The sequence below is a fragment of the Fusarium odoratissimum genome (assembly GCF_000260195.1).
Source record: "Fusarium odoratissimum NRRL 54006 unplaced genomic scaffold supercont1.17, whole genome shotgun sequence".
Classification (NCBI taxonomy): domain Eukaryota; kingdom Fungi; phylum Ascomycota; class Sordariomycetes; order Hypocreales; family Nectriaceae; genus Fusarium; species Fusarium odoratissimum.
In genome coordinates this window covers 215,405-240,500 of record NW_022158703.1, presented here as the reverse complement: position 1 = coordinate 240,500, position 25,096 = coordinate 215,405, and the positions used below count along the sequence as shown (strand labels likewise).

At 47.8% G+C, this 25,096-nt stretch overlaps 7 protein-coding genes across 10 annotated transcripts; 3 read left to right on the top strand and 4 right to left on the bottom strand.

Annotated features, from left to right (window-relative positions):
• Positions 1-1,772: 1,772 nt before the first annotated feature.
• FOIG_10015 (uncharacterized protein) lies at positions 1,773-7,881 on the bottom strand. 3 transcript variants are annotated; one of them, XM_031210304.1, is made up of 7 exons: positions 7,517-7,881; positions 7,233-7,458; positions 7,115-7,177; positions 6,991-7,056; positions 6,487-6,943; positions 2,185-6,422; positions 1,773-2,125 (listed from the first exon to the last, which is right to left on the bottom strand). In XM_031210304.1, exons 1-7 carry the CDS (start codon positions 7,792-7,794, stop codon positions 1,862-1,864), a joined length of 5,592 nt encoding a protein of 1,863 aa, XP_031059782.1. In that variant the 5' UTR covers positions 7,795-7,881; the 3' UTR covers positions 1,773-1,861. The 3 variants fall into 3 exon arrangements, with proteins under 3 accessions (XP_031059782.1, XP_031059784.1, XP_031059783.1); XM_031210306.1 differs by having other exon boundaries at positions 7,115-7,458; XM_031210305.1 differs by having other exon boundaries at positions 1,773-6,422.
• A 160-nt stretch (positions 7,882-8,041) lies between these two features.
• Positions 8,042-9,169, bottom strand: FOIG_10014 (uncharacterized protein). The gene has a single exon (XM_031210303.1). The coding sequence runs from the start codon at positions 9,084-9,086 to the stop codon at positions 8,202-8,204; it is 885 nt and encodes a 294-aa protein (XP_031059781.1). The 5' UTR covers positions 9,087-9,169; the 3' UTR covers positions 8,042-8,201.
• A 142-nt stretch (positions 9,170-9,311) lies between these two features.
• On the top strand, positions 9,312-13,129 carry FOIG_10013 (uncharacterized protein). 2 transcript variants are annotated; one of them, XM_031210302.1, is made up of 5 exons: positions 9,312-9,561; positions 9,636-11,499; positions 11,552-12,172; positions 12,227-12,320; positions 12,371-13,129. In XM_031210302.1, exons 2-5 carry the CDS (start codon positions 9,814-9,816, stop codon positions 12,994-12,996), a joined length of 3,027 nt encoding a protein of 1,008 aa, XP_031059780.1. In that variant the 5' UTR covers positions 9,312-9,561; positions 9,636-9,813; the 3' UTR covers positions 12,997-13,129. The 2 variants fall into 2 exon arrangements, with proteins under 2 accessions (XP_031059780.1, XP_031059779.1); XM_031210301.1 differs by having other exon boundaries at positions 9,312-11,499.
• On the bottom strand, positions 13,023-14,382 carry FOIG_10012 (uncharacterized protein). The gene is made up of 3 exons (XM_031210300.1): positions 14,012-14,382; positions 13,760-13,965; positions 13,023-13,709 (listed from the first exon to the last, which is right to left on the bottom strand). The coding sequence occupies exons 1-3, from the start codon at positions 14,275-14,277 to the stop codon at positions 13,231-13,233; spliced, it is 951 nt and encodes a 316-aa protein (XP_031059778.1). The 5' UTR covers positions 14,278-14,382; the 3' UTR covers positions 13,023-13,230.
• A 1,504-nt stretch (positions 14,383-15,886) lies between these two features.
• On the top strand, positions 15,887-19,433 carry FOIG_10011 (uncharacterized protein). The gene has a single exon (XM_031210299.1). It carries the CDS (start codon positions 15,980-15,982, stop codon positions 19,250-19,252), a length of 3,273 nt encoding a protein of 1,090 aa, XP_031059777.1. The 5' UTR covers positions 15,887-15,979; the 3' UTR covers positions 19,253-19,433.
• A 130-nt stretch (positions 19,434-19,563) lies between these two features.
• Positions 19,564-22,279, bottom strand: FOIG_10010 (uncharacterized protein; the record flags this gene model as incomplete). The annotated part of the gene is made up of 6 exons (XM_031210298.1): positions 21,904-22,279; positions 21,658-21,853; positions 21,528-21,609; positions 21,324-21,475; positions 20,895-21,273; positions 19,564-20,832 (listed from the first exon to the last, which is right to left on the bottom strand). The coding sequence occupies exons 1-6, from the start codon at positions 22,133-22,135 to the stop codon at positions 19,564-19,566; spliced, it is 2,310 nt and encodes a 769-aa protein (XP_031059776.1). The 5' UTR covers positions 22,136-22,279.
• Positions 22,280-22,803: 524 nt separating this feature from the next.
• Positions 22,804-25,062, top strand: FOIG_10009 (uncharacterized protein). Its single transcript, XM_031210297.1, has 4 exons — positions 22,804-23,392; positions 23,439-23,699; positions 23,750-24,136; positions 24,186-25,062. The coding sequence occupies exons 1-4, from the start codon at positions 23,162-23,164 to the stop codon at positions 24,888-24,890; spliced, it is 1,584 nt and encodes a 527-aa protein (XP_031059775.1). The 5' UTR covers positions 22,804-23,161; the 3' UTR covers positions 24,891-25,062.
• The last annotated feature ends 34 nt before the right edge of the window (positions 25,063-25,096 follow it).

The following is a 25,096-nucleotide window of genomic DNA, read 5'->3' as shown; positions in this document are numbered from 1 at the left end:
ATTGAACTCTGGCTAAGTGAGTGAACAAATGATCCGAACATGAGCGATGGCCATTGTCAGAACTATATCTTTCTCACCTCTTAATCTCAATCATTTCGTCTTTCAATCAGCTTTGGAACAGAATTCCCTCTTTGTGAGCGATTAAGACGGACTTTTTACGCTGAATCGAAGGGTGTAGACAGCGTGATGAGCTGAACCTCCATACAGTCATTCAGAAACGATCGATTGCTGTAGTACTTGATCACCGTTGACATTCTTCGCAGGAGTCGGTCTCATCAGTGCCAAGGGTGCACTCACCCAGGCATATAAACAGACCATGCGTGGTCCTGTTCCACGAACCAGCTCCCATCACAAACATCAACCTACAACGCAGCTGACCACTGACAGCAAACGATAAAAATAAGCTCCATCACCAACCCAGAAAAATACACGATCTTCTTCGAGTTCCTTGAGACTGATACGATCCAAGGAAACCAAATCGCCGCGGGGAACAATCTATTCAAGCCTATCCGACAGAAGTACGGTGACCGCCTCGAAGAATATGAGGTGGACGAGTGGAGGTTCTTCATTGCGATATCGCAATATTTGCATGCAGATGGCCAACAGTTATATCAAAAGTTACTAATGGTCTTGGAGGAAACTGAGGTTTTTCATAAAGATGGCCTTTTTGTAGAACTTCAACTTTTCGAGTGGGCAGTCTTCGAGGAGACCGAGGAGGGCTTGAAGCAATCATCAAATCACAGAAGTGCTACGCTTGACTTGTTCTACACTTATAAACGGAGGATTTTCCTTTGAAAGGGTCAGCTTTGAAGAGAAAGGCACAGATGCTACAAGCGGACTGTCGATAGCATGGTGAATAATACCTTCTCTTATGACATGGTTCTTTAGAATCATAATACAGGTGGTTCAGCAAAATCAGTCATGAGCATTGTTCTAAGATGACTCCCTCGCCTCTTCAATATCATTGTATGAGTGACCGAACTGAGTCTTTGTTTGAACAATCTCTTCCTTGACAGTGATGAAAAATACTTTTTTCTAGAATCAATGGCCACTGGAGCGATATGAAGAGCGCATACTGCACAGGCTCTGACCAGTGCCTGATGTGATTAACGAATGGCCACCTGTTGAAGTGTTTCATCACGAGCCATTCTAGATAGTAATCGGCCTCATCCAAGTCGAATGCGTCCAGGCATATAAAAAGGCCATGCTCGGCACAAGTCTTCTTCCCAATCTCATTTGAAACAACACCACGAGTCAGCTACACCTGAACATATAACACAGAGACTGAACCGTATCTGCCACCAAGTTCACGAAAGAGACCAGATAATCATCTTCTGGTTTCACGCAATTCCGCCATTGAATTCTGCGCAAAGACGTCTTGCACGCAGAGGTCGCGTATTCGCCCCCATCCGAGAGTATTATCGCAGCTGTCTCGCACCCATCGTTTGGAATGGATCTGAGCTCTATATCATGATAAGCGATTGTATCCTTGTTCGCGAAACAAGACCGAAACTGATGTCAATCTTAGAGCGGATCCGCCTTTTTCAGTATTTCGAACTCTGTGGGATTATAGTTTTTGATCATCTTGACGGAGAGATAACCGAGTCAATCCGTCATGATAGAGATGGGGTAGCTCTCCTTGTTCGTCTTGACGATGAATCGCGCATAAATCGGGGAATAAACCCTTTTGACTATATGATATCCGACTAAGCAGCAGGAATCAGGACCTATGACAATATCACCCGTAGCTTTATTTACCATACACCCTTGAATCTACTTTCATAATTTAACTCAAATTATTCTATTAAAGGTACTTATATTTAGCTAGATCAACTTATTTACACCCCCTCCTAAAGCTCGCCTAGTCTTCTAAATCTAACTCCAAGTTCTGAAGATCAATCCCAGCACTACTTTCCGAGTTTCCATCCTCTTCCTTTGCAGGCGCTAGTTCCTGGGAGCTGTCGCTTCTTACACTGCCTGCCACTGACTCCGTTTCATAAAGAGGCCCAATGTCCCTAAAACTATGTTCCGGATTATGGAGGTCGGACTTGTGAGGGACACATTTGAAACACAGCGAAAAGCTATCGTTGCACTCAATACAGTCCCAACGCAGACCACTGATAAGCTACAGGAATCGCCAATCGTTAGTCCGGTCCAGAAAAGGGCTATGAATGATTGGCTTACAACTAGACAGCTATCGCATATCACACGCTTGTCATCCCCTACCTTGCACTTGTGAAAGTATTCGTCCCATTCTTCTTGACTACCGTCTCCTTTGGTCCTGGATAACTCCTTGGGCACGAGCAGATCGGTAATCCACTGACTACGGCCAGCAAAGTTGGCCAGCTTGAGCGGTGACCACTCAGTTCGCTGCTCAGAAGATCGGCTTCGCGCCCAGATGTCGGCGCCTCGTTCCAGGAGCGTCTCCACAGAATTGAACTCACCAGAGCGTGCAGCCCACATTAAAATGGTCCATTGGTCGTGGTCCTTGACGTCGACATCTGTCTTTCCAAGCGTCTCAAGCAGGTAAACAAGGCAGCGTTCGTACGGATTTGAGGCTGCGAAGTGAATTGGCTTACGGCCAAACTTGTCGGCGGAATGGATATCTGCTCCAGCACTAACAAGGGTCTTGAGAATATCAGTGAAAGGTGATTTGCAAGCGAAGTGCACAGCTCGGCGACCCTGGTTGTCGGAAACATCCAGGCGAATGTTGCGTCTGATCAGGAATTTCACCAATTTACGGCCTGTGTCATATAGACCATAGCCTGATGCTCTATCCGTTGCTCGAATGATAGGATATCCCAATTTGCCCCCCAACTTGTCGATTGGAACCTTTGCTTCGTCAACAAGATACCGAATCATCTTTTTGAGTTTGGTTTCGTCTTCAATGCCAAGAGCTGTGTACAGGAGGGATTCGCCGTACTCAAGATCAACCAGATCAGGATCTGCACCCGATCCCAATAACAGCTTAACGAGATCCACGGATCCAGCGCTGGTAGCCAAATGCAGGATGCTTCCGTAATTTGGACTGAAGATATTGACAGTAGCACCTTGTTCGATGAGGGTTTTGGCGATGCCCTTGTTAGACTTGCTGATAGCCACGGCCAGAGGGGTGTAACCCTTGTTGTCCCGAGCATCCAGATTTGGCTTCGGCTCGGTAAAAAGTCGAAATACGGCAAGGGTTGTAGTTTCGTTGATGCTATGGAGCCGGGTGCGGTTCTGATCATTGACTCGTTCGGTGGGTAGATTGTATGGTTCTGAAATCAGTAACTTTAGAATTTTCTCAATGTTGTCCGAGTTTACCTCACGTCCCAGCACGATATCGACAAGATCTTCTTTGTCGTTGGTAAGGACGTGAGGGTTAGCACCAGCTTCTAAGAGGGCCTTGACGGATCGGAAAGCAAGGTGATGGCAAGCCACTTGTAAAGGAGTATAACCGACCTCAAACGTATTTGAGGCATCATCTCCCATCGTCGCCTCGAGGTCGGGCTTCGGTTCATTCTTGAGGAGTATTTCCACAGACTCTAGCTCATCATCACGCGCCGCCATGTGTAGCTCTGTACCCCATATACTCATGCCATTCATAGGGGGGTCTCTCTTTAGCAGATCTGGTAGAATCTTTGGGCTGTTAAATGCCCCATGAAGGGTACCCATTCCTTCAGGCCCTTTCCACGTCAAGTCAACGCCATCAATCTGCAGCAGATACTTCGCTATGTCGTTCTGGTTGTAGTACAGGGACGCAAACATCGGGGGGTCTGTTCCGCCTTCCGAGTAATTGATATCAGCCCCATTCTCAACAAGAAGCTTCACCATGTCCAAGTTTCCTTCGCGAACAGCTCTAGACAGAGGGGACTTGTTGAATGCGTCAAGAGAGTCGACGTAATCAATCTTTGCGCCATGTTTGATCAAAAGCGATACCAAGTCAATATTTTCAGTGCAGATAGCACGGATGAAAAGTGAGTCTTTGTACAGAGGAGCAATATCCATACTTGGCTTGGGATCGTGCTCGAGTAAGAATCGAACGATATCCAGATGTTCCTTTTCCACGGCTGCGTAAAGTGCAGTGCCAGCAGAGCTATTGGCATTTGGGTCTGCTTTGTGATCAAGCAGCACCCTTACACACTCTAGAAGGCCATTAGCCGCAGCAAGCGAAAGTGGTGATTGTTCATCCTCCGCGTCCATCTCAACCTTGGCACCGGCTTCAAGGAGTATACCGACGACTTCATGTGAACCGCTTCTCACGGCAGCTCGTACCAGATCATGAGCCTTCCTACCATTTTTGAGATCCGCGCCGGCATCAACAATAAGTTTGACCACCTCTGGATTTCCCAGCCTCACAGCAGCGATCAGAAGGTTATCACCGGTATTGTCCTCAATAGTCAAGTCAGGTTTTGGCTCTGATCTCAAGATGAGGTCTAGCGTCGAAACTCGATTCCGCCAGGCTGCAATAAGGGTTGGTGGACAGCCCCAGTAGGGTCCTGTGTTGTTGATGTCACTGCCGGATGCCAATACTGTAGCCAGTAAGGTGTCCTGACCAGTTGAAGTGAGTCGATGCATAAAGGTTTCGGGCCAAGGGAAAGTCTTGAGGTCGGGGATCTTGGAAATCAAAGCATCTAGAGTTTCTCTGTCATCCTGAGCAGCTGCCCAGAATAGGGAGGTTTGAAGCTCATCTTCATTTACATCGACCTGATCCAATAGTTTCTTTGCAATACTTTTTTCCCCTGATCGAATGGCTTCCGTGATTGAAAGCCAACAGTTGTCATTGAACCAGGGGTGACTCATTTCAGAGTTCATCTTCTCATCCAACAAGTCTTCTAGGCCCAACATGGCGAACACTGGGAGCGTCGATATGTAATGTCGATTAATCCTTGTGAAAGGGTTAGAGAGGAGCCAGAAAGAAACCTCCCAGGCAGCTCGGGATAGCTTGCTGTCGAAGAGTTCATGAACAAGCTGTTTGGGACTGAACTGCTCGCTGACCTTGTAATGATGAGGCCAGAACCGAACAGCATACTCAGCAAAGGTGGTTCGTTGGTGAGAAGTGACAACTATATCCAGCGGCGTTTCCAGCGAGGATCCTTCGAAGTTTGCCGAACAAAGTTCGGTCAGCGTCTTTTGGGCATTCTCGAATTGAAAGTACCGTAAACATGCTGCAGCCATTGAGCTGTTAATCCTAGCCGTTGATTCTTTTGCATCTTGGTCAAGTCGGATCACTTGATAGAATGTTGGGTGGCTGAACTTCACATCGCCATTCTCGACAGTAATGATCCCACCAAAGGCCTTGATCAATTCGGCCATCTCGGCTTCCTTATCGAGGTCTTCCAATACAATATCCTTGTCATCGGTCATATGAACTGCAAGGGCGTCAATGAGAGCCTCCGGCGACAAAGGTTCTGCAGCGTGCTTGATCCAATCAAAAGAAGTCTCCGCTTTTATCTTGATACTTGGCTCGATAGATGACATAAACACATCAACAATGGCTTTTGCTGATATAGGAAGCAAGCTTTTGACGGTAGCCGCAATGCCTTGCTTTGAGCTACCTCGAAGCGAAGATCCAAGCCAGGCTAAGACCAGGTGTCCAAGGTGCGGTGTGTCATGACATCCCTGAAGTAGATCTTGGATTTGGGATCGAGACTCTTCGTAAATTGGTCGCATGGCAACCAAGTTATCTAACTCAGCCTGGAACTCCTTCTTTAGTTTGCCGTTCGGCTCGTTAAACAAAGGACATTCCATGAGGTTGATGTGCTTTCCACGCGGGGTTTCGTCGAGATCAAGCCCTTCTCTGGTAGAAGTCGTTATGATCAAGTGATAAGTGGCGATGCTTTTACTCTGCTCACTCAGAATACGGTCCATAAACCATTTTCGTTCCTCCGGCGGACATTGATCAAAGCAGCTGATAAATACTGTGAGGTCGCGAGTACCTGGGGCTACCCTTCTAAACTGGGAATATATGTGGTATAGATCTTCGACTGTCCATGAACACGTCTCGCTGAGAAAGAGAAATTCCTCATAGGGAAAGGCTTCGAACTCGCGCCAGAAACGAATTAAAATGACATTGACCAGGTATGTCAACATGGATAAAAGACTGGCGTATCGCGAGTCGTTCTGATCAAATTCGAAGTAGATGATCGACTTTTCTGCGGCTTTCGCTTCTAGTGAGACAACGTGGAAGTCCAGGGCAGCGTGAAAGAAACGGGACACCTCGGAAATATTGACCAGTGGATTTCCGTCGCCATGAAGAAGCAAGTAGTTGAATCCTGATTTCGTCTTCTCGAACGAGATGTAGGGTTCTTGCTCATGTATCCACTTCAGCGCGGGAGGATGCGGTAGAACTGGATCAAAGGGAATGCTCAATTGCCGAGTTGGGGGCACAAGGGAGAGGAGGCGTTTTTGAAACGGGATTAGACAATAGCCGACTTTGAAAGCTATTGTTTTGTTAGCGTTAAATCATGAAAGCTTTGTCCGTAGTATGAGAAGGCCAAAACTTACGAAAGCCAGTCGCTCCAAAAGCGTAGGCAATATCACTAAAGAAAGAACTAATGGTTTCACGAACAAAGTCCATGTGCCCAAAGTCATCCCATCGCCATCTTCCAGCCGCTTCAAATGAATGCCCAACAAAGTGTGAGTTTCTTGAAAACGGAGTTATCGCCTTACTAAAGTCTTCGTTCTCGTAGTCGATTCCATCAGCACCAAGAGACTTATCATCAGCGGACTTCGCTGCAAGACTAGCTTTGGCGTCTTGAATAAAGATATTGAAAGTAGTGGCTCTGTCAAATAGCTTGGTTTCCAGAAATCTTAGATTAGCGCTGTCAATTTGCCTTGCAAGATGCTTGATTTTCAGCATTGTCTTGTTTTTGATCTCCGGACCGGGAAGTTGAATGAGTTTGTGCAACTGATCCTCGAGATCGTCCTGCGATTGGAATCGGTGAGGCGAGCCCATAAAAACCTTATTTAAACTTAGTAGGCATCTCCCACACAGACTGCTTCACTCACCAATCCCGTGGTAAGCATAAATATCTTTCCACATCTTCCAGGGCTGTGAGCTGCTATTGAAAGAGCCTATTCAGGTCAGGGAATCAGAGAAATGACTTTCTATATAGATTGGGTTTCTAAATACCTCTTTGACGATGGTACCTCCAAAGTCATGGCAAACCCAGATGATAGGGCGCTCTGTTTCAGTCTAGGTTGTGGTTCTTAGACCTATGGCTCGAGCTTTAGGATAATTTGTATCTTACTTCTTCAAGCTTTGTTCGAACCGCTGCGTATTCGTCGATAAGCTTTCCTGCGAGAATTCGAATGCCATCAGGCTTATAGAGGATCGACTCCTCATGATTCTCATAAGAATAATCGATCTCTCTCACAGACATATGCTTGAATAAAGTGTCTTTCAAGAACCAGCTTCCCTTACTGTCAATCCAGGCAGTTTTATAATCATCTCGTATGCCGTGCACAGTAATGACACTGTTTGCAATGTTAGCAGATACAGTCAGAAGTAGTAGTTGTTAGGTCCTTTTCATACTCATAATCATCATAGGAGGAGCCAGACCAACCCCACGGAAAGTTTATGTCGAGTCCAAGTTTATGTTCTCTGGGCGATGTCTCGGTGCCTTCGCCGAGAAGCTCGTCTGTTGTGGTTTTGATGCTAACTGCGTCATCTTCTTTTTCTTCTTGCTCGACATTGGCGTTGGGTGCCGTTGCGTTCACATCCGGAACTGGTGAAGCTATTTTCTCTGACCCATCACTCGCTTCTGAGTTTGAGCCTGGCCGCCCATTCGGCAGGTCCTCGGAAGTGTCCATTGTTGAGGACTGACTAGGCAATGGATCGAGCGATTTGCGAAGACATCATTCAAAGACAAAGGGCCTAACAATACTCTGTAGGGCTGGTGTTGCCTAAACTAAGTTGCCATCCAAAGTGGATATGTAATCTCTTCAGCACCCACACTTGGCATGCTTTGATTGGAGGCAAAAAGTGATTATGCGGTGAGATTCGTCTCATCACATCTCACTTACAGGGATCAGTATCAGGCGAGGTCGAGGGCGCACAGTGAACTAATAGGCTGCCTACTGTCTATCTGTCATCTTTAACTCTTTCAGGGTAACTGGATTGAGATGTACTTCGCTGTTGTTGCTTATAGGACATGCGAAATGGGGAATACGTTTCTAGATTATGTGTGTCTTTGAACTATAGTAGCATACTATTCTAATCATCTCCAGACCTTTTGCCCGTCTGATATGACCCTGCGGAATGTAACATCAGATAGGTCATCAAGGTTGACAGTTCCCAAGTCCTCATCGCCGTAAATGACATTTTTGTTCGGGCGTGTGCCTTTATCCTCGGGGTTTGGTTGGAATATTATAGGGTAGTCTTTCGGGATCTTTTTAAAGAGACCTTGAAATCGTGTTTTCAAATCCGTCTTGCACTCAAGAGCCAGCTTGCATCTGAACCGTTCCTCATCATCTCTTATGATAAGTACCGCCACCTTGAGCGATGCGGGAATTCCAGCTGGTTGCGATTCGTTCTCGGAGAGCACCCATCTTGCAATACGGTTGGGAGGCATGCTTTTAACCATACGCTTTCCACCGCTCAGTGTAATGGCGTCTGATGTTGTTTTTGTGATCGTCTTTTCCCACTTTCCAGTCAAGCTCAGTTGGCCGACTTGCTCCACGCCGACAGTTGTCTCAGCGCCCTTGGTGACCGACTCATCCTGAGTTGTTGGCATTAGACTGTATGTATCGGGAAAGGAAACCTCCTTGACTTCGATCTCTGTGTCACTCGATTCAGCCTCGAAGAGGAGTTCAATAGTGGCCTCAGAAATTCGCCGCCCATTCTTAGGTTGGAAGAACCATTGCATAACCATGAGAGTTGCATAGTAGTCGCTATCAGGAGCAAGGGCTCCATGCACGACCTTTTCGATGCTACAATTGATCTCCACGGCGCCGGTGCGTTGTAGAGCTTCTTGTCGATGGTAATGGTCTGGGGCAACATTGAAGACATGAAAGTCGCCTTCCCCAGCCTCGTACATGTCAAGACTGAGACCTTCAGTGCCATTGTGATCCTCGAAGAGGTTGTTCTGATAGGATTCGGACATTTTGCCTGGACCGAAGAGTTGCAAGCCTGACGAATGTTGTAGTCTTGATTCGAAGGCCACCCTTCCGCTGGAACGAAATGAGCTTTCTTATCTGACCACCCACTCGGTGCTCTATCGGTCATGGGTATTGTCGCACGGTGTGGTTTAGTTTTCAGCTCGCGCGGGGTATCTATCAATTAATAGCTCATGTGGACCAATTCCCCTGGGCACTTTAACCGAGATAAGCAGGCTGGCTCAGAGCCTCAGAGCCTCGTTTCGTTGGATTAACCTATGGCTCGTCTCACCTCACCTTATTCCACTCAACATAGACACAAAATTCGACGCAGTGCATAAAATGGCTTCTGACATGGAAGAAGAATATGCGAATTCTCTCGATGAGTTTGAGTCAGCCTTGATTCAGGACCCCCTCGATGATGAAGATGGTGTCTACAGATACCAGCATCTAGAGGAAGCTTACGATACCCGTTTGGAAAAGGCACGTGGGTGGATCAGAGAAGAACAGGACTTCACGAGCGAGGCCCAAGCTGACGACTTCTTCCATACGTTCAGTGACATTACTGCTAAAAGCTCAACCAAAGCAGCAGGTAATCTTCTTCACGTACTGGTCGAGGTGGTCAAACACAATGGTCTCCAGCCAGAGAAAATCGAACGCCTTGCTCGGAGGCTGGTGGAAGAAGCTCCGGATCTGCTCCAGTACAAGAACAAGGACGGCCAGACTCCTATTTTAATGGCCATTAGAACTCGCCAAGATCAACTCCTCGACTACATGATTTCCGCTTGCGTCAGTCACAAGAAACCAAGAGACAGTGCTCAAAATCTCAATACAGCCTTGTGCAGTAAGCACGATGGAAAGCCGTGTCTTCATGCAGCCTTTGGCGAGAAGTTGAAACCCGAGACTATGAAGATGCTGATCGAAAACGCCAGCGACGAGGCGTTGAGTATGACCGATCACACGGGCAAGACGCCGATGCACCATGCAGTACAGTTCAGGGACTGCACAGATTCGAGATCAACACTCATCGACTTGATGATCCAAAGAGACTTCATGGCAAGGCTTAACAAGCCGAAATCAGCAAAGACGTTTCTCGACATATCCGATCAAAATGGCTGCTCGGTTTTCCAGGAGCATGCAAACACCAGGAAGACTTACATGGAGCAGTATCGCACCGCCCAGGCCGCGCAACGGAGAAAAAGGGAGTCTAAAGAGGCCCAAAAAGAAGCAGAGAGAGCCCCTCCCAGAGAACCCAGGTTACATGCCAACACGAGAGAGTCAAAGACCATTCCCACAGTCAAAGCGCCCGGAGACCGAGATGCCGAAAGATACGGTCGTAGTAGTGGCCCAGCCGCTTCTACAGATGACCGTGAGCGAATAAGACAGCAGAAAAAGGAAGAGGAACGTGCCAGGCTCGAACAGGCTGGAGCACCTGCCATAAATGATCGTTTAAGAGATCGAGATGCGACCGAGAGAGATGGAAGTCGGTTTCGGTCTCCCAGAACAAATGGGCTTGAGGCAAATGACACTGATGCTCTATACCCGTCCCGGCATACTGAACCAACGTCGAACACTGGCATCAAGAGAAGTAATACAGCTCGCCCGGAAAGAGAGGCTGAGAGTGAGAAGCGAGTGGTAAAACCGAGTTCCTCCTCTAAGAAGAACCCCGATTTTCAGAGTGCTTTAAAGAATCGTGAAAAGAACTCAGATATAGTTTTGCAGAAGCTCAAGCTTTATTATATGAGGACGCGCAACGCAGAGATGGTCATGTTCTTTTTATACGGCAAAAATATGGATGATATCCAGATAGGTTTCGACTATCGTGGTCTACCATGTCCGATACCATGGAAAGAATTCACCAAGAGGTTCGGCGAAAACGCTGTGGATGGCTACAAATTCGATCCCGTCCTACAGTACGCAACGTTTCCACGCGTTGAAGTTTTGGTAAAGGGCCGTTCAGCAGATCGCCAGGACAAACTATCCCATCAGGCTAAAGCCACTCTGCCAGGAGCCAACAGCCGCAAGGACGTGAAATATTTTCTTGATTGGTTATACAAGAAAGGAGTGCGTCATATCATCAAGCTATCAGTTGAGGATTCTGGAGACTCGGGCCAAAAGGTCCATAGCGATGAAGTGATACAATCAGCCCTGGAGAAGTTCGTTATTGAGCATCTGGACTGGCAGAAGACGGATTTGGATCCAGAGACCATACTTCATATTAGCAGTAAAGTAGCAGTGGAGGAGAGATCACCTTCAGATGACTCAGAGAGTGTCAACTCGCCTGCAGAGCGACAGTTGAGGAAGCTTACTCTGATCTGGAGTGGCAGCAATGCTGTTCTTAGAGCCTGGAGCGAACAGGATGCTTTACCCTTGCTGCCTCACCTTCAAGAAGTGGAAATAATCCCACCAGCACCTCATATGGTATGTTATGTAACTGAATGCACATGTTGTTCAGAGACTAACAGTCGAGAAGACCTATGATAGCCCGCATTGGATCAATCAACGAATTATGGAGTTTGAACGCAGACTCAATAAGAATCGAGAATCGCCCCATGAAGCGCAACTCCGGATCAGCGATAGTCTATCGTTCAGCGGCAACAAGTCCGGTCACATCCGGGTCAAATTAGTTGATCCAGCAACAGGAAGCACACTCGGAGTGGCATCTAATATCGTGTCCCCGACGACCATTTCGACTCCGGACCAGGGTGTAAATGAAGACCGATGGTTGAGATCGATTGAACATTTCGCGAGCGCCATGGCTCCGTACTGGGAGGATACAGTCACAAACTTTCTTGAAACAAGGCAAAACTCGGGCACGACGGAGCGAGTTGAGAGTGATGTTGTTATCGCATTGATTGACGATGGTGTCGATAAGTTTGAGATTGGCCGGCCAGACCAAGTTCTTGAAGGAAAGAGTTTTGACTTTCACGATGAGAGAGTTAACCCGCCGTACTTGTCGGCACAGGGCCATGGTACAACCATGGCTAGCATGATTCTACGTGTCTGCCCAATGGCCAAAGTCTATCCGATACGTCTGAAGACCTATAACAGTGCAGATGGCAAAAGCACCATCGATCCAAGGTATGCAGCACGTGTAAGTTATACCAACACTCGCCGTTGCATAACTCCGGAAGCTCATGACTAGTAGGCAATCCAAGCAGCGTTGGATAAGAACGCTACCATCATCTCCATGTCATGGACCTTGCCAATTGAAAGCGGTAAAGACCACATGAAGGAAGAATGTGAGTTGTCTCTGCTAGCCAATGAGGATCTTACTAATCCGTTCCCATAGTACATGCCGTTTTGGAGCGGGCTGTAGAAAACAAGGTGTTGATGTTTTGCTCTGCACCTGACAAGGGCAAGTTCACTGAGCTTGACTATCCAAGTGGTCCATGGCCCAATAGCTTCTTCCGCATTGGCGCAGCCTATTCAAACGGCACTGTGTTCCAATGGACACCTGAAGTCGGCATTACTTACATCTTGCCAGGTGTCGACGTAGTCCAAGATCAGATCAAAGGCGGGTCGTCTAAATCCGGTGAGGGCTCCAAGTCTGGCAAGAACTTGACTGGTTCTAGTGTTGCTACGGCCCTGGGAGCCGGTCTTGCTGCCATGGTAATTTACTGCGTCAAGGCCAGTATTCTGTCCGTCAAGACGGCGAATCAGAACAAAGCTGCAATCCATCCTATTCCTGATGACCGTGCAATCCAGGTTGCCAAACCAGATGCGATGAAGAGGGCTTTTGCAAGCCTGGGCTCTACTACTTCAAATAAGTTCATCCAGGTCTGGGAAGAGCTGGATAAGGCCAGGGTGATTTTAGAGAGGTGGGAGAGGGAAAAGTCAATTCCGGAGGCGAACCTGAAATGCACCCAGGAGTTTATGCAGTTTGGCATTAAGCTGGCGAGCTCGGTTAAACAGTAGAAGATATAGAGCATATTCAGCAGGCTCTCTTATTGGATATAATTTTTCAGGGGGGTAAATAGATTAATATAGAGCTCCCTGGAGGTTTTGTGTAAGATGAAATTATGATAATAAATCCTCATATCATGTCGGCAATCAACTGAATTCTTTATATTAAGATACAATTATTACCACCTCTCTTGTCCAATGATGATATCTGTTCATGAAACTACATGAGGGAAATCTCAGATGCTTTCACTTATCAGCAAATGCTTTCGACAACTTCAAAGACGCAAGTTCAACCACAGATCGAGCTGTCGGAGAAACTCGGACAGGTGCCAACATAGCGAAATCATGAACTTGTCCATCCGCTTTGATAACCGCCGCATCAACGCCAAGCTGTTGCAGACGATGACCAAAAGCTTCACCTTCCCCAATCAAAGGGTCCGCGCCGGAAAGGAAAACAGTCGTCGGCGGAAACTTGGCCAGAACTTCGTCCGGAGCATACTGAAGGGGTGAGGTCAATGGGAGCTTTCTGTCTTCTTCGTTTGGGAGAAAAGCGGGGATCATCCAGTCCATAGTCTTTTCGGAGAGGTAAGGCCCATCTTTGAATGTCTTGTAAGTTTCTGATTTACTGTGAGTGTCTGTGACGGGGTAGAGGAGGACAATTTGGCCAATCTTGGAGGGGAGCTTGCGATTCTGGGCGAGTTGGGTCATTGCGATGGCCATATGTCCTGGCAACAGGTTAGACAGCCCAAAAGGAAGAAGAGATGGGAGTACTTACCTCCGACACTGTCACCAGCGAGGCCAAAACTGTCAACTTTGAGACTATACTTATCACCGTTGTTCACGAAATGATCAAGGACTCCGTAAACCTGCTCAAACTGAACAGGATACTGGGCCTCAGGTGCCGGAGTGTAGTAAGGAAAGACGACAGCAGCCCCAGTTTGGCGTGCAAAGTCCTCCATCAAAGCCCCATGCGCAGTTGGACTGCACTTGTCAGCATGTTATCATGGCCCGTTGGTGGTTGACTAACCTTCCAAGAATCCATCCGCCACCGTGCGTGTAAAAGATCATGTTCAGCGTGCCCTGAGCACTGGCAGGACGAAATATGACCGTTGTGACATCTTCACCGTTGACTGGAACTTTAATCTCTTCGGTCTTGATGTCGGACGCGGTCTTGTAGCTCTGAATGCCTTCCAAAATGTCACGAGCTTCCTGATAGGTCTTAGTGTACAGTGGTGGACCTTCAGCGGCCGCATCCGCAAACTTGCGGTTGATTGGGTCAAGATAAGTGTCCATGTCGGAGTTTGGGTCGCAACAACAAATCGAGCGGGATGCTGTAGGATCAATTGGAGATAATCTCAGCAAGGAACTTTCGGGGTTTTCATGTTCCTTTATATCTTCAATGGTTGACGACATCAGCGGCGCAGTTGACAACCCCGCACCAGATGCGATGCCATCATCAACTCACCAACCATTGCTAACGATGCGTAAGCAAGTGCTTATCTTTGGACTGCTTTCTAAGCACCAGCGCTCCTCTCATAGGTTCAGAAATGCAGAAATAAACGCTGATAAAGCATAAAACTCCAACTAAAAGCTCTGAGAACCCGGATAAAGAGAGGCTGTTGCAGAAAGGGCTATACGAGAATTGCGTGCACTTGGTGTGATGATGAAAAGAGAGATGCAGAAAAGGTTACATGAGATAACAGACGATGATAGTCGCACTAAATTAAGGGTCCAGGGGTATCGCGTGTGTGATAATCGTCAGGTCCGCTCGAAAGGCTGATGCTGATCCTCTTTATTATAAGCCGGTATGTAAGCTCTGACGGTCTCATCTTAAGGGAGCCTTCAAGACTCAAGTGTCGCATCTCCATAGTCGCTGTAAGGTGAATTCTCGTGATCTTTTTTAAATGCTTGACCGGAACGAACAGCACTGAAAATCGAGTCGTCAGGAAATGGAGCTGAGAGGGAATTCTCACGTGTTCCTTACACTGGTCCACCAACCCGAGCTGACATCAAAACTGCTTCCAGTTCCGGTAATGGTATCGACACTTGATTAGACGCTACGATCATAGAACTTGTGGGTTTTCTCTTCATTCGTCATTCGTCAAAATGTAAATGATGTTTTGCTATCACTTCATGGCAAGCCGAATACCCGGCAAAGATTACTCCAGGCTCAAATCATTTGAGAGGGACAAAACCTTCAGTCGAGCTCTCAATTTACAAACGGCAATCTTGATTCTGGGACAGGTTTCATAGGAGGGTATTACAGTTCGGTTCCAACATATACTCTTAGTTAAATGCATACTTACCACCGAATAAGCTTGCAAAACTGCTTTTCTCCATCTTCCCAAGATACTGGTGAAGTTTACACAAACATAAACTAATTCGAAATACTTGCTTCTAAGTATTAGCTGAACTGGAGAAATATCACTACTCAATTCCGACCATATTGCCTCGTAGACAAGAAAACAAAAAGTTTAAATTTTGACATTCTCTAGGGTAATGACATCATGCAGAGTTCGATGTCAGCCCCACTGAAATGATTCTGGTATGGCTCGGTTCAATGCCTGCAAGGATACCCCTGACAGCCTCGGTTCCCCATCCTCGGATTCGGCTTCTGAGCTGAGAGGAATGCGATCCACGAGTATGAAAACAGCCTCGGTAAAGAGCCAACAGAGAATCCTGATGCGACGGCATATACTTTTCTAGGGGTCCAATATACCAATTTAGATATTTCTAAGGCTACATTACCATTCAAACATCGGTCAAGACGACAATGGTGTATTCCGAAGTGGACCGTCTCGTATGTCCGCCCTAAAATAAACACCACTAGACACCTCTTGGCCGTTTCACCTATTAATAGCCCCCACGAGATTAGTCATTAGTGTTCTCCAGCTGGAAAGAAAAGAGGGAGAAAAGCCAGCATGGAGAAAAAGAAAGATCCACCTGCAACCCAATTTGATCTCTCACATCCCGCCATGGCCGAATCGAGATAGCAATGAAGCTGTCAAGAGTAACTCCTTTCACGCTCTTGGCAGCAAGCTGTCAGGCTGCATATGTGCAGTTTCAAGACTGCGCTGATGCGGCTACTAATAAGTCGCTCATTCCTGAGAGTTTTCGCGCTGGGGTTGAACAAGGGAGGGATGGGTTTGAGTGGCGGTTTGATGTTATCGCTGGGCAGGCGGATCGGAATGCTTGCGAGATCGATGTCGGCGATGTCATACCAAGATTTACGGTCATTGACTATGGGAGCAACATCAAGGAACTTTCAGGAGAGATCGTCAACATGTCCTGCTACACTTCCGAATGGCTCGGCCCGAGAGCTCATTTCACCATCGCATCTTCATTCAAGCGCTCGGCTTTTCTCGATACTTTCCGAACAACCCTGGAGATTACAACAAAAGACAACGAATCACTCTCTTGTATCCGGGCGATTCTAACTCCCGCTGCTCAGGAGCCCATCCGCCTTCTCAGTCTGTGGTTGCCCATCGCCACATTCCTTTTGACCTGTATCGCAGCATGTTGGCCGGCCCAGCAAACCACCAAATCATTAACCACGAAGAACGGCCGTATCGTACGCGCCATCGATCTTCTAGCTTACATCCAGTTCATCTTCTTTTCAGGCGCCTTGAGCCTTCGATACCCCGGCTTCTTCCAACCTCTTGTCGGACTCTGTAGCTGGTCTACTCTGATGCTACCGGCTGGGCTTGTAGAAACCAACTCCCCTTACCCACGAGCCGGTGTGAGAGACGGCATTTACGAACACAATGGCACAATCACTGGGGCTCCGGGATTGGAGCTCTTAACGCAGATGACGGGCTCACCGGTGAAGTCTCAAAGCTGGATGAATACCTTCGTCCTATCGCTGATTATTTTCTTCTTTCTTTACTTATCATCATACATCAGCTTCAGGCTGAGCATCCGCAAACCAAAGCCGAAACTCACTATCTCGACGTTTGGAGCACAACTCAAAGACCGATACTGGACTGTTGTCAGGCTTTTTCTCAGCTGTTTCATGTTGCCGATCAGTGCATGGGCAACCTACCAATTTCTCGACGATCAGATTTTTGGATATCGTAACTCAGCCATGGCAATCATCATCTTAATTGTGCTGTTGGCAGGTTTCTGGTGGAGTTGGACACGGGACTCCGAAATGGGCTCACTTGTTATTCAAAGTCCTGGCCGGCTGAACAAAAACCCAGAATCTGGAAGACAATACTATGCTTTGGTTTTGTTCTCTTTGATGTTCCTCCGAGGGAGCGTCATTGGTGGCTTGCAAACTTACACCTCTGTTCAGCTTGGTATCCTACTAGGATGTGAGCTTGTTCAGCTGCTAGCAATGACTTTATGGACCAGATTTGCATGCTTTATTTCACTTACTGGCCTTCTTTCAGTTTCGAGACTGGCCTTGTTCGCACTTCACATTGGTTTTGTTCCTGGGCTCGCTAGTCATTCTGGCAGGATGCTTGTCGCCTATATCATTCTTTGCTGGCATGTTATCGTACTCACATTCGTCTTTCTTCTACCCGCCCTTCTCGACATGGCGCATCTTGTGATGTACGGCAGGGCCGTAACATTGTCTGACGCCGAAAGAGGAACACCTGTCCGAGAGGTTCCTAGGCCCATTCAGCGCGCTCAAACAGACATCGAAGAGCTTCAAAAGTCGGAACCGATCAAGAATGGCAATGCAAATAGATTCACTCGAGCTTCTCCATCAGACTTCAATCAGCTTCTGTTAGAGATGATTCTAAAGCGGGAAGCAAATAATCCTCCAATCGGTCCAATATCTCAGAAAGCACTGTCAGAGTTTCTGAGAGAGGTAAGAGGGAAAGAAAAGAAAGCCGACATCGAAAAGACTCCAGAAGTCTTTAGCGACTCTTCCAGTACGCTCGTCGATTCGAGATGCTCCAAGGAAGAAATCAAACCGATGTCAGACACCTCAGTAGACGACCTAGTCGCTCATCTATTCTCGGAAGAAAATTCAGCTATCCGCAGCACCCCTCTGCATAATACCCTCAACCGTCCCATCAACGAATACTTCATCTCATCTTCTCACAACACGTACCTCCGGGGCCGCCAAGTCGCCGCCCGCTCCAAGCTCAAAGGCTATATCGCAACGCTTTCACAAGGCTGTCGATCTGTGGAGGTCGACTGCTGGGATGGACGGGACGGGCAGCCGATCGTCAAGCACGGGTACAGTTTGACTACGTCTATCAGCTTCCGATCTGTCATTGAGACTATCAACAATTATGCTTTCTTTGCTTCCGACTTGCCTTTGTGGCTATCACTGGAAGTGCACTGCAGTCCGTCTCAGAGGGATATCATGGCTCGCACAATGCTTGAGGTATTCAGATCGAAGTTGGTGGTTGAGCCACTTGATGCATCTTCACAGGAACTCCCTTCACCTAACCAGCTACGCGGAAAGATCCTGCTGAAAGTCAAGGTAGCTCAAAATCCAGAGCCGCTTCAGGAATCGCTGGCCCCTGAATACCTCAACTTGGATGGGTCTCAAGAAGATCTTGAGAGGGGGGACTGTCAAGATCTGCCAGGCGATTTGCTACAGAGTCTTGCCGTATATGGAGCGAGCAGACGACTACCTAAAGATGCAGAGTTTGACACATATCGGAATTTCATCTACTCCGTCTCAGAGCGAAACTTCAAGAAACATACAAAAGACCACCGTTCGCTCGAATTAGCAGGAACACAACATCTTGTTCGCGTGTATCCGGATCCAAACCGGGTTGATTCATCCAACTTCGATCCCCTCCAATGTTGGAGATATGGCGTTCAGATGGCTGCTCTTAACTGTCAGACCGAGGACATCTGCATGAGTCTAAATCAAGCGATGTTCCATGGAAGTTTGGGATATGTGGTCAAAGCCTCGCCACAACCGACACAGATACGACTCCAAGTTGACGTTCTTATGGCGCGGGGCCTGAAGGTATCGACAGGGAATGACCCGGTCTATGTGAAGATGAAGCTATTGGCACCTGATACATCGAATCAGAAGACACGGACTACAACTATGCTTGTTCAAGGACCAGATGTAGCTTTTGATGATAACCTGGAGATGTCGGTGGAAACGAATTACCCTCATCTCACATTCCTGCAGTGGTCAGTCAAGACCATGTCGAACAGTCGTTCTATGCCTATTAGCTCGGGCGTTGCCAAGATCGACAATTTGAAGGAGGGATATAGGATTCTCCCACTGGGTGAGCCGCTGAATAATGAGGGGCGTTTGTTATGTAAAATTAGTATACAGTCGATATAAGCGATGGAGATGATATTCCATGATTTCAAATTAGAAAGATGATAGCGCACAGCTTCTATTCATTTAAATACGACCGGTTGTATTTGCACCCCCGCGATGGCATAATTAAAACATACCGACACTCATCCCCGATATCATGACACGATGGCGATTTGAATAGCCACAGTTGGAGAGGACGGCCGAGATTGGGGTTAAAACCAGTTCACTAAGGTCTATGATTGTGGGGTCTGGGGTCTGAATGGAATCATGATAAGCTTTACAACCTAGTCAACTGGACTGAAAGAATGATCATATCTATTAGACTACAAGACTCAAGCCTCAACCGCTGTATGGGCCGAAGCCAGGTGCTCTCCCGCCATGAAGGGGCAACTATGAGGTCGTTCTGAAGTCTCGGGATTCGTCACCGCAATGAACCTCTGACAAGCCATTCTCATTGTCGATGGCCTCGGCAGCAAGTTAACAGGCAACCCAACAGTATCCTGCTTCACGTTTTCCTTGATCATCTTATTGATCTCCTTCAGAGTCTGCTTCTGAGGAATTACGTTCGGATCGGCACCAGCCAGCGATTCCAACCAACCCTTCAAAACATCAACACCTCTCTTTGGGATCGGTCGTACAGACGCTTGTTCTGTCATCTCTAGCCATGGGTGGCCTAGTGGCATTGCTAAACAGTATGGGATGTTACTTCCAAAGAAGTTCATCGGCATGGGGCGGAACATCCTGCGGCGGGATTCAGCGAGCTTGAGATAATTTAGAATCCATGTGGCGTCGCCTAGGTTCTGTGCGACTTGGTTGGTGTAGTTAGAAATGCGTATCTGATGCTCGATAAGTGGTTTCTCCAAATTCAGAAGAAACTCAGCCTCTGGCCATCGATCTTGAAGTTTTTTGAGATCGCCCTTTCCGCTCATTCTCTTCTTTACAGCATCGATGAAGTTTTGCTCGAGATCGTATGTGTAAACGTCTTCGCCTGTGACTGGGTCCTTCGTAGGCGTATCGACGAGTTGAGCTGCAACAGGGATGTACTGCATCAACTTAAGGCGTCTCCACGAGTAGATTGGATTCCAGAAGTCCACCATCTGCAGAGCGTTGAAGGTCTTCTCCGTAAAGAGCTGACATCGTGCTGCATTCTTATCGTCACCCAGGAACATCCTCTGCGCCATCCACACACCGTGCGCATCATCGACAGAGCTTTGAAGAATGACCCAGGGGTTATCACCCTCGCCCCATTGTTGAACAGCAAAGTTTGTTTGATCCCCTCCACGAATATCTTCTGCACCGTCTTCCAGGGTTCCCATCATGATGCCACCGGCAAGGACATTCTTTGGGACAACGAGCTGAGCGTCTTTCTCATTGGCTACCTCTTGAAGGGTACATAGCTTAAGTTCGCGAGATGCCCAGAGATAAGAGGGTCCATCGTAACCAAATGATGCAATAGAATACTTTTGGAACCACTTTTCTTGGGTGTAGTACTTGTGCTTGGCGCTTCCGAACTGTTCCTCATTCCAGGCTGTTAGAGCAGCGGGTGTTTCGGGCAGTACGTGAGCTGCTAGCCACTTCTTGTCGTACATGTTCCTATTCGGCTATGATGGCTTATTAGTGTACTGATTCTTCCGGAACGGATGGCGTGAATGAGGCAACTCACCAAAAGATCACTGTACCCTCTGAGCATCTCATAACTGAAGAAATGATCCGATGGTACAATATTCGCGTTGTTTGAAGTGGCAGCAATGTTGATGTTCGTCGTTAAGAAGAAGTGAGCTGCCCAGCGCTGGATGTTACGCGGGCGCTCTTCCGTCTCCCCACTGGCAGTCATAAAGTCCTTGTGTCGTCGGCTAGTAAACCATACTCTGAGTGAGTCTAGCACGATTCTTTCGAAAGTTTCACCGGATTGAACACTTGCTCCGTAGAGGGGAGGGAATCCAGGATGGGTGAGCCATGGGGCCTCCATAAGCTCGTTCGCGAGATCAAAGTCAAGAAGATCAGTTACTCCTCGGCCACCGACGAGCCAGTGCATCCATGGTCTATCGTCATATTAGCGCAGTTATGGTCCAGTGTTCCGACGGAAACCTACTTGTGGATCTCTTTCATCACAATACCTCCATTCACATGGCCATTCAGAGGACCGAGGTACGCTTTGCCCGGAGCGTCGAAAGCATCCATTGAGGAGCACAGATAAACCCAACCATGCTGCCCCGTGGCTTCCCCATTCATGATGAGGTCGCGCTGCGATGTTTAGCAACCAGCCTGCTGGGAGAAGTAGGGACAATGCACTTACAGCATAGTATCTAAACTGTCCGTCTTCGCGCGACCAACTCATTATGTGCAGAATGTCTTTCTCTGAATGAATGGCAGAGGAGCTGAAAACTATATTAGCCTGCAATACTGTTGCGCAGGTGTTGACTCACGCTGCGATGAGAACAAACCAAGGCGCCCATGACACCGAAGCAATTGGTGCCTTGTCCCCCTTCTTATGATTTGCATCAGCAGGAAAGATGACTGAGATGAAGCGAAGTTCTGATCTGAACCATTCCTTCTGCTTGTTTCTAGGGACGGTTTGGCCATCTGCGACAGCATATGTCTGCAAGATGATATCGTCATCCTCTGCATCCAGTTAGCTCAGCAGTCCAGCAGTGACATGTCTGTCTACGCACCCCAAAACTGTGACATTAACTCGTTGTAAGTGTTGTGCTTTCGAAAGGCTTCATCAGTCTTGAGGCGGCTACCCCAGTAATCAACAAAGTCATCTTTGAGCTGTTCCTCCGTTGCAGGGGTGTCTTGATCAGGGTATGGTTGGCCTCCTTGAGGATTGATACCTCGGATGAACTTTCGATACCAGAGTTTCTGGTTAATGTCTTCGTAGTTTCCACGCTTGGGGTCTGCCATTGTTGCTCTTGGTGTAAGAACTGCGACTGAGAGTAGGACGAAGGTCCGGAAAGACAGCAGTTGGGATTTATGCCGAGCTATTGATGGGCGGATATCGAGGGGAGCAAGTGATCTGTCTCCGTGTGTCCCAAGTGAATCGGTCAGAGACTTGACTCCCTACACGCAGTCTCCCCAAGCCTTGTCACATCGCAGATACACCAAGGCTGCATCACATACGTCCGGTGCATACGGGCAGTCCTTTCTCGGCGTCCAGCATGTGTGAATGGTGTTTTGGCGTAACTTTTCTGACCACTCACCTGTCTGCGATTAGCAAATTCGCCGTTTGTGGCTTACTCCAGGCCAGCTGAGTTCCTTCGGGGGCTAGGCTCGGCCCACCCACTAATGTTCCGTTTACGATCTGTAACTGAGACATTGGCGATACCCCGCACGCAGCCCGTTCCAGACCAAAGTCAGCTACGCTATTGCTTGACATTATTGATGTAAGATAGGCACTGGTACCATAAAGAGACATATCTCCCTGCAACCCTGATCACCAAGGGCTTTGGGTGACGCGGTGATCTTGGTTCCATTCGTTGATATACGCGATAGCTACCCAAGTAAGACATGCAGGTATACCGATTAAGAAGGGCTGAGCTCTCACATGCTCCGATGCTCTGAGCTGGGAGTCTCCTGCATGCATTTCTGTGCCTTCACCGCTCAAAGAGGGGCCAAGAGATCAACAGCCTTCATTAACACGAGCTTATGCGGTGAGAATATCTGCATGAGCGACTGATTGCCAATTGAGTTTCAGCCAGCCTCAAAATGCTGAGACTTTGGTGATCAGGAACATATGCAGTTCATGTCACATAACTCGGAGTATTACCTCCGGAGATTGGCAACTCAATGCTTAATTTCTTAGCACTCAGGTGTCCCCGAACACAAGAGCCATAGCATTTCCCACCGACGTTGGCGCTCATCTCGCGAGTCTATTGAGGCTTATCAAGTCTAACTGTTTAGTAGAGTCAGTTACACCTCTCGTCAAGGAAAATGCCTGGACTTCAGACACTTGACAAGTTTCACCCTCCTGCTTTCTTGAAGGACTTCGAAGATGATCAGCTTGACAGATGGTCCAAGACCGTCGATGGCTGGTTCAGTGACGAGATAGCAGGCAGACAGCCTGGAAGAACAATTCTTACCCAGTTCTTCAACCCCACTCAATTCGCCTATGATCCGTCCTTACCCTCTGTGCCCATCACCTGGGTTGGCTTCCCACTGAATGTAAGTACGCAATCAACCTCATGGGCCTCATTCTGACTGGGTCTAGGTCAGAATCAGACAGCCGACAGATGATGCGCGATGGGCGTATGCTGAGGATCCCGAGAATCAGCGTGCTCCTCCAGGCCGCGGCGTACCTCCACTGATCCGCAAGTTCCACCAAAAGAACCCGCAGACGGGAGAAGATGAGACTATTCAGATTTCCCAGCAGCGTGAGGACCGCTGGGTGATGGATGAGTACCTTGAATGGTCTACAAAAAAGGTAGACGGAGATATTCAGGTAGTGAGCTTCACCTGTGAGGGTCCGGAGGTAGGTGAAGAACAACATCTCCTATAGATCTCATACCAACTGATCATTAGTATTGGGAAGAGCTAGCTAAGCATAACCCCATTCTCACGGAAACCGCCATCAAGAAACCCGCGCCACAAGAGTATGAGAGAAACAACAAGATCCTCAACATTTACAAGAAGCTGAATCCTGATTTCGCAGATCAGATCAAAGGTGACGATCTGGTCAAGGAAGATGGAACCTATGACATCTTTAACAAATGGAACGGTCACACCAACACTGGTACAATTGCTCACCTGATCCAAATCAACAACAGCCTCAGTGCTGAGATTGATATTGCTGCTCAAGCTACTGTTACTCGAACTGATTTGGTGTATGGAGAGCCCATCACAAACATGATTACACTCTGTGGAGATGGATCTTCCTACGGTAACCCAGGAAGAAATTCTGATCCCACTGTAAGAGATCCAACTTTTTACGAGATATCTTGAGGTTAACGATAGCCAGATTGGTGCAGCAGTCAACGAAGTCTGTCGTCTTGCCCACGATAAAGTACTTCCAATCCCAGCCACCATTTCCGTCAAAGACCCCGTAGCTCTGTACATCTACGACGCGGACTTCTCTTCTTTCCTTCTTGATCGCACAGGCAAGCGACGAGGAAATGTCCGAGAAATGAGCCCTGTACCAGATGGTGTCTTCGACTGGTGTGATCGTGGTGATATTACCCAGAACATGGGACTGCATCTCCGAGTCTCGATCCCCAAGGGCCTGAAAACAGATGATGGCAGCCGCGACCTCAATGTCAGCGATCTTTTTGATCAAAACAACGGCGGCCGTTACGTTCACTACGGAAGTCAGTTTGCAGACTACATCTTCATGAGTGTCTCTGGTATCGTAGGTCCCAAGCCAGCGAAGGCATCCAAGCAGTGGCCTGGAAAACCTCAGCCTGCGATTACGTACACTGAGCCGTATGTGCAGAAGCCCATTATTGAGCCAAAGGTTCAGGGAGCGCCTCCAAGAATTGCTATTACAAGTAAGATGATGGCTTTGGAGAGTGGTGAGGTCAATGCTGTCGTAACGACATCTGATCTCAAGGTAATGGAGGTTAGAGGAGCGGCGAAGGAGGGACCACCAGACTACATGGGTATGCCGGAGCCTAGTCCTCCAAATGGGCCGGACTTCCAATCCATCAAGCCAAAGATCATCTATTAGAAACATTTCAAGGCATTTACCCCGTTGAGCTAGATATATCGTCATTGATTCCTGTACTGAGTTCTCCATAAATGTTAGCAAAACCCACCAAAGGAACTCGTTAAAAACTGCAGAAAAGGCTTGCACAGCGTTGCCGCTTTTACAGAAAACTGATTTTTTTAATGACGCGGTGATTGAGTTCGTTATCAGCATCATACTACTTTGGC

Excerpts from the sequence above, each read along its gene's own strand:
- FOIG_10015 (XM_031210304.1), bottom strand. The coding sequence starts at position 7,794 with ATGGACACTTCCGAGGACCTGCCGAATGGGCGGCCAGGCTCAAACTCA. Across the intron at positions 7,057-7,114 it reads GAGGTACCATCGTCAAAGAG|GCTCTTTCAATAGCAGCTCA; the intron begins GTATTTAGAAAC and ends TGACCTGAATAG. Across the intron at positions 6,423-6,486 it reads TTTTGGAGCGACTGGCTTTC|CTTTCAAAGTCGGCTATTGT; the intron begins GTAAGTTTTGGC and ends ACAAAACAATAG.
- FOIG_10014 (XM_031210303.1), bottom strand. The coding sequence starts at position 9,086 with ATGTCCGAATCCTATCAGAACAACCTCTTCGAGGATCACAATGGCACT.
- FOIG_10013 (XM_031210301.1), top strand. The coding sequence starts at position 9,421 with ATGGCTTCTGACATGGAAGAAGAATATGCGAATTCTCTCGATGAGTTT. Across the intron at positions 11,500-11,551 it reads TCCCACCAGCACCTCATATG|ACCTATGATAGCCCGCATTG; the intron begins GTATGTTATGTA and ends ACAGTCGAGAAG. Across the intron at positions 12,321-12,370 it reads AGACCACATGAAGGAAGAAT|TACATGCCGTTTTGGAGCGG; the intron begins GTGAGTTGTCTC and ends CCGTTCCCATAG.
- FOIG_10012 (XM_031210300.1), bottom strand. The coding sequence starts at position 14,277 with ATGGACACTTATCTTGACCCAATCAACCGCAAGTTTGCGGATGCGGCC. Across the intron at positions 13,966-14,011 it reads GGCGGATGGATTCTTGGAAG|TCCAACTGCGCATGGGGCTT; the intron begins GTTAGTCAACCA and ends TGACAAGTGCAG. Across the intron at positions 13,710-13,759 it reads CGCTGGTGACAGTGTCGGAG|GACATATGGCCATCGCAATG; the intron begins GTAAGTACTCCC and ends ACCTGTTGCCAG.
- FOIG_10011 (XM_031210299.1), top strand. The coding sequence starts at position 15,980 with ATGAAGCTGTCAAGAGTAACTCCTTTCACGCTCTTGGCAGCAAGCTGT.
- FOIG_10009 (XM_031210297.1), top strand. The coding sequence starts at position 23,162 with ATGCCTGGACTTCAGACACTTGACAAGTTTCACCCTCCTGCTTTCTTG. Across the intron at positions 23,393-23,438 it reads GGGTTGGCTTCCCACTGAAT|GTCAGAATCAGACAGCCGAC; the intron begins GTAAGTACGCAA and ends GACTGGGTCTAG. Across the intron at positions 23,700-23,749 it reads TCACCTGTGAGGGTCCGGAG|TATTGGGAAGAGCTAGCTAA; the intron begins GTAGGTGAAGAA and ends ACTGATCATTAG.